The 12199-nt window shown below is 36.8% G+C and overlaps 1 protein-coding gene across 8 annotated transcripts in view; it reads left to right on the top strand.

The window, feature by feature from the left end:
• Tcf4 (transcription factor 4) overlaps nt 1-12199 on the top strand; it is a 349556-nt gene that overhangs the window by 114996 nt on the left and 222361 nt on the right. For all 8 annotated transcript variants that reach the window (XM_045135203.1, XM_004654754.2, XM_045135205.1 and 5 more), the window contains 2 exons: nt 3330-3391; nt 7260-7356. In XM_045135203.1, coding sequence (XP_044991138.1) covers nt 3330-3391; nt 7260-7356 — 159 coding nt within the window. The remainder of the gene's footprint in view (nt 1-3329; nt 3392-7259; nt 7357-12199) is intronic.

The following is a 12199-nucleotide window of genomic DNA, read 5'->3' as shown; positions in this document are numbered from 1 at the left end:
GTGAGGTTAGACAATGGCCACCAGGATCCAGGTGAGATGAGAATGTGTTCTGAATACTGCTAAAACGTGCAGCCCAGACAGCATTTTTAACATACTGTGTGAGACAAGTGACTGTTACTGGTGTAGGTAAAGTTTGCCTTGTGCTTCTGATTACGGTTCTCAAATTCCTGTGTGGGTGACAATTACCTGGGAAGCTTGTTAGAAATTGTTCTAGACCCAGTGTGTGCGTGAGATATACCCTAAGGAGATGACTTTAAAATGAGCATGTCATGTGACTCAGACTAAGGTGGTGGTGGCAGCACATCGAAATGAGATGTGCTAGGTTAGTTACTGAGCAAATGCTCATAAGTGGATGGTCTTGTGAAGCTCAGAGGAGGGAAGATGGAAACAGATGACTGAGAAGTAACTTGTTAACCTTCATTATCACTCAAGCTATCAATTTGTCTCTTCTTGCTCTGGATAAATGAGTATCAGTTTTAAAGATTCTTTTTTCCATGATGCAGTATAATTAGGATTCATATTCTGGTTCTATTTATTGGGTTTGGAGGAATTCATCTTCTGTCCTTGTCTTCTGTTCTAGCAGGAGGCCAAGGGATGGAAGAGTCTGTTCAAAAAGGAGCAATAAAAGGGAGGACGCAGAAAGGAAGGCAGAGCAGCATGAGGTCAGGAAATGAGAAAGATGGAAATGGGAAAAGAGCAGTAGATCTGATTGGGGGGGAATCTATTCATGAAGGAATCCAGCCAGTATTTAACCTGTTTTGAAAAAGCCTGACTTCCAGCATTTTTAATTACTGGATTGCTCGCTTTTGAAATTGCCCAGTTGGGAATACTCAAGTTTTGATGTGTTTTATCTGCCTGCTAATTAGCAGCCACCTGCATGGTTGACCATCTTTTTTTTTTTTTTTTAATTCGGTAGACAGAAGAATTTGAATATGTGTGGAATTTATTTATAATTTACTAAGAACTCTTGCAAATACGCAATGTCTTCACATCAGACATGAGCTGGAATGTTTCAGGAGACCTTTATATAATACATAATTAATATATACAGAAGAGTTCTTAGTAAATTACAAGTCAAATTCTAGTGACTTTTCTTCAACTTTGGCAAAAGGCTTCTTCTGGATATTGACATTGCTGATATTTGGGAACGGATCATTTTTAGTTGTAGAGAGCCATTCTGTGGTTTTGTAGGATGACTAATCGCATTCTTGATCTCCACCCACTAGATGCCAACACCCATCCCAACTGTGACAACCAAAAGTGTCTTCAGAATTTGCCAATGTCCTTGCCCCCAGTAGAGACTTCGTTGCATAGTAGTATATTCCACTTTTCCAGATCTCTTCCTAACATATATTTAAATCTTCTTTTGCAATTGCGAAGATCCAAGAAACATGAAGTCTTATGGTAGGCGAAGTCAAATCTGCTCCTTCCTTGTCTTTTGACCAAATTTAAGGGAGGGCTTTCCCATTAATGATGAATGATGAAACCTAGCTGGCTGTTGTAGGTGGAAAGGAAATCATGTTGTACCAGATGTTTGAAAACTTGAAGTGGTTGAGAGATTTTGTTATTGATACATTTTTCCATGTGGAAATATATTTTTTTTTATTTAAGAATTAAGAGTGCCATGTAAGCTACAAAGCTTACTCGTGTGAGAATCCCTGAGGGTTGTAAATAACTTCTTGTAGTTTAGTTTAACATACATAAGATAGGCCAGCATGTTCGGTTGTTAAACAGTAGATTTGAGGAAAGTTTTACAACTTTTCTGCAGGCTTGATGGAGTCTCCAGAGCTTTCTTTCTATGTCTCAAAGCTCACAGTGTTCTGTGCTAACTGTCCACTGGGGACATCTGCTTGCAGTTACATTATGTTCTGAAGCACCCACCAAGAGAAACTGAAGGACCATTTGCTGTGAGAGAGACAGATAAAGGAGAGAAAAAGAAGAGGAAGGGAGGGAGAGCATGCAAGTTTAGTGATAATAAATTAGTTATTGTTGGCAAACCCATCTCTTAAGAAATCCTGTAACACCATGTACTCATCTGTGCCCTAAATTAAATCTGTTAATATACTAATGATTACTTCTACTGATAATAAAATAGCTGTAATAAAAGGAATGTCAGTAGACCATTAAAGGAACAAACAATATCAGAGAAATTTTTGGAAACTCAATAAATGAGATTATATGTCCTGGTTCAGAGATTCACACCCTCCCCTGAGTCTGTCAAGGGATGTTGGTGATGGCCTTCTGTTAATCAACCAAGATCAAATATATATATGTGTGTGTGTGTGTGTGTGTGTGTGTGTGTGTGTGTGTGTGTGTAAACATATATATATATATGTTTATATATCAACCAAGATCAAATTTATATATATATATATATATATATATATATATATATATATATGTAAACATTTCATGCTCCTCATAATGAGCCTTTCATCAAAAATCTCAAAGCTATTCCTAAATATAGTGGGTGATCTTTAAAACACTGTAGTGTGTTAAGCAGTTAGTGTGTTAACTTAGCCACTCTGTTCTCCCTCCAGAGTATTGCTGCCAGCAACTCTGAGAGAATGTTTGTTCTCCTAGTTAGTATGGAGACTGACTAGGGAAAGGGTTCTGTTAATTCTGACTTTCTAATAGCTCATGGAGGTCCCTTTAGAAACATTGCTTTGTAATTTAATCGCAGTTTTTATTTCCATATATCAAAGTCCAGATTAAGGATTTATGCTGAATGGTATATCTGATTAAAAAATAAATAAAAGGGGAAGTATATTCTCAATCTAAAAACTTTGGAAGAAACACTAATATTCCTGTACTGTTCTGGTGGGAGCCAACTCCTGAGTTCATTAGATGCTTTGTAATTTGTATATCATGTCTGTCATCTGGTATGATGAACCTTGATGAGTAAGAGGACAAAGCTTTTCCAATAGCGTTATGGCAGGATTCTGAAATGTTAGTGTTCTGGTTTTACTTCTCTTGGATTAAAGTTGTGTTCATGTAGTTTTAAGTTTATTTTGCCTAAAAGATTTTAATAAAACTTGTAAGTACAGTTTCCTATCTATAACCATGGAGGCTATCAAATTCTGTGAAGGATGGAAGTAATTTTTATTTGCATACCTCTGGTTCCTGAGGGTCCAGTTCATTTCTGCTGTGAATTTAAATGAGTTAATTTAAGTAGATGGGTCAGAAGCCTCTATCATCATGGTAGCCTCATGCCTGATTCTTAATTAAAGGCAACAGGAGATTAATTTGAAACATTAATTTAAAAGTGAATATACAAAAAAGAAAGAATTCTTACAAGAAAGCCTAAAGAACTTTTCTCTTATCCCTAGATGTAGAAGACAGAAGTAGCTCAGGGTCCTGGGGGAATGGAGGACACCCAAGCCCATCCAGGGTAAGTATATATCTAATTTTTTTCCCCTCTAACCAGACACGGCACATATGTAAATTGATTAAAGATTGGTAAGTTTTCCACACACAATGAGTGTATGTATGTGTACATACACACATATGAGAGAGAGAGACAGACAGACAGACACACACACAAAACACACACACACACACAGAGAGAGAGAGAGAGAGAGAGAGAGAGAGAGAGAGAGAGAGAGGAAAAATAAACAAACAAACAAACAAAAAACCAGGGCAGACCTCCATTAGCATAGTAGGTTTAATGAGACTTAAACATTTTTTTTTTTTTTATTGGATGCTGTTACTAAATGTATTCATGACCCATTTGTGCTAACCAGGAAAAAAAAAAAAACAAAAAAAAACAAAAAATCCTTTCCTTAATTGTATTGTGTTACCTTTGTAATTTATCAATCTATTATGATAGAAGTTCATTTGTTTTATTAGGAGTAACTTTCACTGGATCATAATTTCATCATTATGCATTGATGTGACCAGACTACTGAGTAATTTTGAAGATATGCATGAGGCTCTTTCCTGTTATAATATACCTGTACTGGTCTCATTTGGGTCCATGTTACTGTTCTGCCAGCAGGATTCTGGTCACCAGTTGGATTCACTCATTTTTGTGGTCTTAGATTTTTGCTGCCCCTTTCCATGTTTCTCCTCCATCACTGCTTGCCTCTTTCTGAGAATTACATGAAGATATTGGGAAGGATGTCTGGAGGAGAGGTTAGGCCTTGTGGTTTTCCATGCTTATGATTTTGAGCATGTCATTTTACCTTTTTGATCTCCAATTTCTTGTCCTAATTTATAAAATTAAAAGCAGAACCAGAAGATATTTCCTGTTTCTTCTAAATGAAACATGTAGGAATTTGTATATGATATCTCTAACTGAATCTTTTGCAGGTGCTATGAAACTCACACCAAATTTTATAATGCATACACAATGTTCCCCAAATAAAAGCATGCTTCAGGTTTACTGAGATGCTGAGGTTTTACCATAGTGCCCCACTTAATTTGTGTGTGGGGTGGAGGAGGTCTCTGTTTCTGCATTAAAGGAGGGGGGGGGGGGTCATCAAGCTGTCAATATGAGGATGTTTTAGCCATCAAACTTAGACATTTCCACCTGTTCTTGACACTCTGAGCCCGACACTAGTTTTCAGTGTATAGTAGGATCTCAGAGAGTACTAGGAACTTTGTTGAGCCTTGCACCAGCTGTTAAGCTTGACATTCTAATGCATTATATGGATGGGCTGAGGAAATCTTTCCTCCTCCTCATGTTACAGTCTGCACTTGCAGAAATAAATCCATTCCCCTTGACAGCAAGTGGAGAGGATAAAACTTCCCTCTACTGTTTAGTTCATTCAGATTTTCTTAATTTCTTCTCCTTATTTACAGTTGTATGTAATTCAAAGCAACACTAGGAGTTTTGAACTGAATACATATATTAAGAAATAAGTTATTAATCCTATATTCATTTTTGCTATTCATTTCCTAATGTTAATTCAATAATTTTTAACAATTAGTTCTTACTATGTGTGTTTAGTCCAATACACAGAATAATTTAATTGAATTTGGGCAAATAAGGCCTGTTTAGAATCTTTCCAACTTTCTTTTGAACTTATAACAGCCATTTTCATTAAGTGGATCAGTAAGTGATTTTGAATAAGTACATTGTTATTTATATTTTCCCAATCCAAGGAGTCTGCAGGAGACAAGTATTTTATTTATTTATTTATTTATTTATTTATTTATTTAAGAGTGACAGACACAGACAGAAGGACAGATAGAGGGAGAGAGAGAGAATGGGCGTGCCAGGGCTTCCAGCCACTGCAAACGAACTCCAGATGCGTGCGCCCCCTGTGCATCTGGCTAACGTGGGACTTGGGGAACCGAGCCTCGAACCGGGGTCCTTAGGCTTCACAGGCAAGCGCTTAACCGCTAAGCCATCTCTCCAGCCCAGGAGACAAATATTTATAGACAATCTTGCCACATCTTTTTCCTCCCATCCTCAACTGGTGATACTGTCTGTTACCCACAGCACTAAGATGATGATTAAATTAGATAACATATGAAGCTTTCTGTCTATCAAGCATGAGGGCACAATAAGTATCAATATTATGCAATGCTTTATGTAAGAGTAGTAAAAGACTCTACCAGAGGTATTTAAATCATGACTTCTTTTTCGTGTTGACAAGCTGATAGAATCAGATTATGGCACTATCCAGGTTAACTTACTCTAAATGGGGAAGAGAAGTGAATGTGACATTGTTATCTGGGAAGGGGGTGGTTCCAGCCCTTCTCTAGTCCAGTAATGTACCTTTCAGTTGTTCTTACAGCAACTATCTTTGGTGTGTGGTCAGACCCTGCCCTTTGGCTAATATGCCAACTGATACCTCTGTGTCAATTTGACTTAGATTTTATGGGCAGCTCAATCAGCTGAGCAGCCAGTCCCTACCTATTCCTGTCCTGGTCACTTTATGCATTCTAGTTGACTGAGATTTGAACCAAAGAATACAGATGTTTTTAACTCTTTCTTATATGTTATCAAATTTCTCCATTAAAATTAAGTGACTAGAGATCTTAAAAATAATGTTTCAATTTTAAATCCCATTGAGACAAGAAGATCATTACAATAATGAAACATTTCTCCAAAATGTATCTTCTTGAAAATTGCCTTTTGTGGAATATTTTGTCCACTTCCAGAGATACTAATTATGCTGAAGCTTTAATGTTTACTTATATATTATTTTATTTTTCAGATTATTGTACCAACCTTTTACAATGGCCAAAGTAACTTTAGCTCTAGGCATATGGTTCATTGCTTAAATACACTTGCTGCATAAAACTGGTTATCAGACTTGGATCCTCAGAGTCCATGTAAAACTGGAAACAGGTAGCACATGAATCTGACATCACAATACACCTATGGCAATGGTATGCAGTGTCAGGAAAATGCAGGAGATCTTTGAGCCAGCTGGTGAGGAGTTCTTCATAGCAGCAAGAAGCCAGAAAGACCCTGTGTCAAACAGGTTGAAAGGCTATTAGTGAACACTCCAAGATTGTCCTTTGATCTTTATGCACTTATTGTGGTACATATGTGTGCTCACACACATAGACACACACAGACATAACAAAACATCGAAACATTCATATTATAAGCTAATGTTTAAATCTATCTAACTTAGTCTTCCAAAAACCAGATTATTATAGGCTATGTACTTTCTCCTAGTGGGCTTCTCAAAAGAATAAACCAATATTTACAATATACATCATAAGTGTTGTGTGTTTGCATTATTATTTCATTTGGTGATGTCAACAACTTCATGCAACTGGTACAACTTTTAGTATTTCCAACATTTCACAGCTCTTATTATTTGACATTTGAACTTTGTGGATGGACTCCAGAGTTTTCTCTCATTCACTATCTGTATGAGATCTGTTTGAAGGTGTCAGTCCTACATTGATGCTCCATAGAGGGAAGTTTCTTTTGGTGGAAGTGGTTTCAGTATTGGGTATATATTTATGTATATTTAAAAATATTTTATTTATTTATTTGCAAGCAGAGATACACACACAAACACACACACACATACACACACACACGCAAAGAGAGAGAGAGAGAGAGAGAGAGAGAGAGTGAGTGGGGGGGGTAGAGAGAGAGAAGGAGAAAATGTACATACCAGGTCCTCTAGCCACAGCAAATGGACTCCAAATGCATGCACTACTTTGTGCATTTGGTACTGGGGAATCAAACCCAGATTGTTAGGCTTTGCAGGCAAGCAAGTGCCTTAACTGCTGTGTATATTTTTAAAGGTAATATTAAGAAACTTACCCTGTTGTTTTATTTACAGAACTACGGAGATGGGACTCCCTATGACCATATGACCAGCAGGGACCTAGGGTCACATGACAATCTCTCTCCACCTTTTGTCAATTCCAGAATACAAAGTAAGATTAATTTTATATTAATATGAGCTTTCACAATGTTTATGCTTTAATGTAGATGGGGAAAGTATGTCTGTCAGGTATAGTTTATAGAAGCAGGGATATTTAACCAGTTTACTGTAGTAATCTTTAATTCCAGAAACGTGTTGGTTGTCTGTTTGTTAACATCAAGGACTAAGTTTTACAACCATGTGGAATTAGAGAATTTTCGTGGGACTGCATTTGTGTGGTCGTTTTTTGTTTTCCTGAGGCATGAAGTACTCACTGTAGTTCCTTAGTGTTGCTACAGTAGTTTCTTAGTTGAGTTTGATGAATTAAAAGCCTAGATTTTTAAATAAAAATATTGGACTTCTTGGTTGACAAGGATATATAATATCAGCTGTGACTCTTTTAATCATTGAGGTTATGTAAACATTGTCATAGGGCTTAGTGCATTTAACTTAGAGCAGCCATTTTAAGTTTAATTGTACACTCTGGTCATGTATTAGTCAGGGTGTGAATTTTAGCACTGATGGTCTGAACAGACCTCACCTGCATTACTACAAACGAATTAAATGGCTGCCTGTAGTTTTATACTGTGTGTAAATTTCTGTCATGCTCCATCATACTGGCTTCTGTAGCATAATTTTATGCTTTTGACTGCTCTGTTGAGATGCTTGTTTAACAGCAAATAACTTGAGCAATGAAACAATAATTTATAATGGCTTAAAAGGTCCCAATAGATGGCTACTAATGTTTTGATTGAAAAAAATTATATTTAGTAAATTTGAGTTCTTAACAATATTAGTCTTTCAACCTGGCCAAATTCTATTGAAAATCTGTTAAAAAATGAAGTTGGGTCTCATGACACAAGCTGTTGGACCATTCTCCAAGGAAAATATGTAGCAGTAATTCTATCATCCTGAAACCGTAATTGCAAATGCTTTTCAAGAGCATCCTGATTTTTAAGCCTTGGAAGCTATGCCAGTTAGTTAAGATGTGGATAGTCCTTTAATCTCCATCATTTTTTAAAAGGTTACCATAAAATCAGGTATTTAATGCACAGTTGTTTTTAGTGGGTAACATTGTGTTTGTATCTTTGAGAGCATCAGCCCTTGATAGCACCAAGAGATGATTGATCAGAGCATTTGTCATTTGTATTTTCTTTTTGACTTCAAAGTGGTAAATTTCACATTGATGTTTTAATTTTTAGCTTTAACAGACACCCTGGTTCTTTTTTCATTTGTTGATGGAAAAATATGTCAAGCCTCAGCTAACTAAGGGCATGTAGAAACACATGAGGAGACTTGTCAACTTGGGTTTTATTTTTATTTTTATTTTTTTTTAATTAAAATTTTTTATTTATTTATTTGAGAGCGACAGACACAGAGAGAAAGACAGATAGAGGGAGAGAGAGAGAATGGGCGCGCCAGGGCTTCCAGCCTCTGCAAACGAACTCCAGACGCGTGCGCCCCCTTGTGCATCTGGCTAACGTGGGACCTGGGGAACCGAGCCTCGAACCGGGGTCCTTAGGCTTCACAGGCAAGCGCTTAACCGCTAAGCCATCTCTCCAGCCCCAACTTGGGTTTTAAAGACTTTTAGATGCTTCACTGTCAGTAGCCACAGTTTTAATATTAACCGCTTTGTGTCTCTAGTCAACCTTACCCAATTTTGCAAAGCAGAGTTAAAATCTGGAAAATGGGAACTGAGATGTAGCATGAAAAGAATGTACTAACTTCCTTTAAAGATGTAAAATTCATCCTCTTATGAGTTAACTGAAATGAATCACCACTCGTATTAAGATGTTCATGTTATATATGTAAAACAAGTTAAGGAATACCTTGGTAAAGTAATATTTCTTAATACACCAAGGAATACAAATATATTAAGTAAGTGTTCATAATGCTTCATCACGGGCGACAGTTTTCCAAACCAAATTAGTTTTTCAACCCAAGTAGTATTTAAAATGTAAGTGGATAGACAGTCCAGGTCTCATTCTTTTCACTTAGTTGTTGTTTAAGCTGAAAATCCATGTCAGCCTCTCTCTTTCATCCCGTCTGCCCTCCTTCCCATTAAACTCTCAAATATGGACGCCAAGACAGTCTCCTGCATTGTGATAGGAAATGCTACTATGTCTGCAAGACTCCCACCCACTGTTCCCAGTGAAAGGACTTCTCTGTTAGATAAGCTGTCTGGTCTGAAACATGGCTCTTTATTGTTTACAAACTGCTACATTTTCCACCTCAAGCAGATTTTTGCACAGAAAAGAATTGTGCTTGGGCTAAATGGTTTATCTGACATTAACAGGGCAGTGTCAGGCGGGGGTCAGGGAAGTCACCCTCAGAGCTAGAGGGCACCGTGCAGTGTTCAAAAAAAAAAAAAAAAAGAAGAAAGAAAGAAAAAAGAAATTGAAACAAGTATGAAATACCTTACATTTTTAGTTTAGGGATGAATTTAAAAATATTTTTAAAGACCTAATGATGCTGCTGTGTTGAAAGTTCTTCCACCACCCTAATTTCTCACATCCCAAATGCCTTCTTGATTGGCTTGGGTATCTCAGGGCCAGATTCTGGGAACAAAGACTCATTGATTTGCGCAGGCTGCTATTTACTTAAAATGAAATGACGTTTAAGATGAGCTGGTTTTGGTGCCATGCTGCATTTTAGCAAAGGAAGGATGTTACTTTCAAAAGATTAAAGAGAAACAATTTGCAAGTAAATACAAGTAAGATCTTGTACCAGAAATCACAGTTTGAACTCATAGGATATAGGCTATATCCTGAACTATTCTTTGTGGCCAAACCAATATTTCATGCTATAACCTTTGTGGAAAATTTCCTCCAGCCTAAAGAAGTGCTTAGACTTTACTGAAAGTTTTGAGTACTGATTGACTCACAGAATCTTTAACTGTTTTCATTAAAACTACAAAGGATTTCTTTACATTTCAAAGACAAATTTTCCATGATGCCACATTAGGGTAAAAGCCACAGTATCAGAAATAAATCACTCGCTGTATCGGGGCAGATACTCTCTTGTCAAATCTGCCAAGTATGACTGAGTTAGGTGCCTGCTGCAGAAAAAAGTGACATGCATTTTATGGGAAAGAGTTATTAACTGCAGATGACCTGCATTTTTTTTTTTTTTTTTTTTTGGTAAACTGTTTACTTAGTAAGATTTTCTTCTATTTCTAAAGAAGGAAATGTCCTGCAGCACTCTCCCCTTTTGGGGGTATGCTAGAGGCAGTGTGAACATATTTACCACCCAAATATTTTTTGTTAACAAAATCTTTTTATTTCTACTTGTTGTGATTTCATGTGAATACTTTTGCATAAATGTTACAGTTATTATAATATCAAATTTCTGCTTGGTGCCAAGCAGAAAACTGAATTCATTTATGTTTCTATCAAATTTATGCAAAAGGGGTATAACTGATAAGAATAATAAAGGTAACTTTGTTAATTTTTTCTTTAAGAAATGTTTGTATAAATGAAAATACTACCCTATCTCATGCTTCTGATGTCCTAAAGTAAACACTAAATGATCACACATATGCTTATACATGAGTGCAAACATAAGCACACACATTCACACACGTGTGGCTATTCTGCCAGGCGAATAAATGACATTTCTTGTTATAAGATTGTTTTATTACTTACATTGTTGTCTAGTTAGAGTTACTATGCGAAGTGCCAATATTGTGTAAACTCTTTAAACAAAATGTCAGTTTCTAATAAAATGGCAAGTCTAAGAGGATTTTTTGTTTTATTTTTGGTGCTGGAAGGGCTTTGAGGGATTGAGTGACCACAGTACTGACTGTTTGCATCTTTCAGCTGACATTCCCTCCACACCTTTGTCAGGGGAGATGCAAGCTAATTTGCTCTTATTGCATCCAGTGTACTGATTTGTATCTGGAGGAAACACACATCATGCCTTCCTTGTGACTATGACTATGAATGCTATTGTTTTACCTTTGATCTGTTAGAAACTTACTTGCTATAATTTTGCAATAGTTTTATTAAATCTTCACAAGTGGTCAGTTGAATAGCTTTTAGAATACGGTGACAAGATGGAGGGATGTGTGCTTGAGTCCTGTGTTTTAAAGAGGATTATTAACTTACTATAAATTTCTTTGAGCCTCTTGGCAAGGAGTATATACAAAGAATATAGATTGAAAAAAAGAATCATTTCTGGGCACAGTGACACATGCCTTTAATCCTAGCACTCTAGAGGCGGAGGTAGGAAGATGGTAATGAATTCAAGGCCAGTTTGGGAATTCACAGTGAATTCCAGATCAGCCTGGACTAGAGTAAGCCCCAACCTTGAAAAAATAAACAAAAAAGGATCCAATAATCATGAAAAAAAAATCCTGCTTTTGTTTTGACAAAAATTAAACTTTTGCAAATGATTGTCCAAATATTTTTATAATATAAATAATATATTTTCTATTTGCAAGTCTTTGATCCAAGGAAGGATTGAAGCATGTATTTTCGTTCTTTTGTTTCAGGGTCTTAATTGAAAAACAGCTTGTTGGAGGATAAGCGAGCATATTGCTTGGTGAGGTTATCTTCATGAATTGGTGACTGAGGGATGTGGAAAGTGATACTTCTGTACAGTTGGGCCCGGCTCAGCTCCACATCAGCTGCTGTGCTTTTGCATGTCTTATTGTGAGCGGTTGTTTCCTGACTGTGGTATTCAGTTCTAGTCCTTAGTGACACTGTACCAGGGCACCAAGTGATTCACCCCCGCAGTCGCTGATTTCTAAACTAGCTCAGTGGAACATTTTCCTGTGGGATTAGATTGAGGTTTCGGGCAGAACTGAAGAGCGCTGCTGGCTTATAGGATGACCTTTGGATCTCATCTGGGTTAGC

Source organism: Jaculus jaculus, chromosome 15 (genome assembly GCF_020740685.1).
Source record: "Jaculus jaculus isolate mJacJac1 chromosome 15, mJacJac1.mat.Y.cur, whole genome shotgun sequence".
Lineage (NCBI taxonomy): Eukaryota > Metazoa > Chordata > Mammalia > Rodentia > Dipodidae > Jaculus > Jaculus jaculus.
This window is presented reverse-complemented; position numbering and strand designations above follow the sequence as displayed.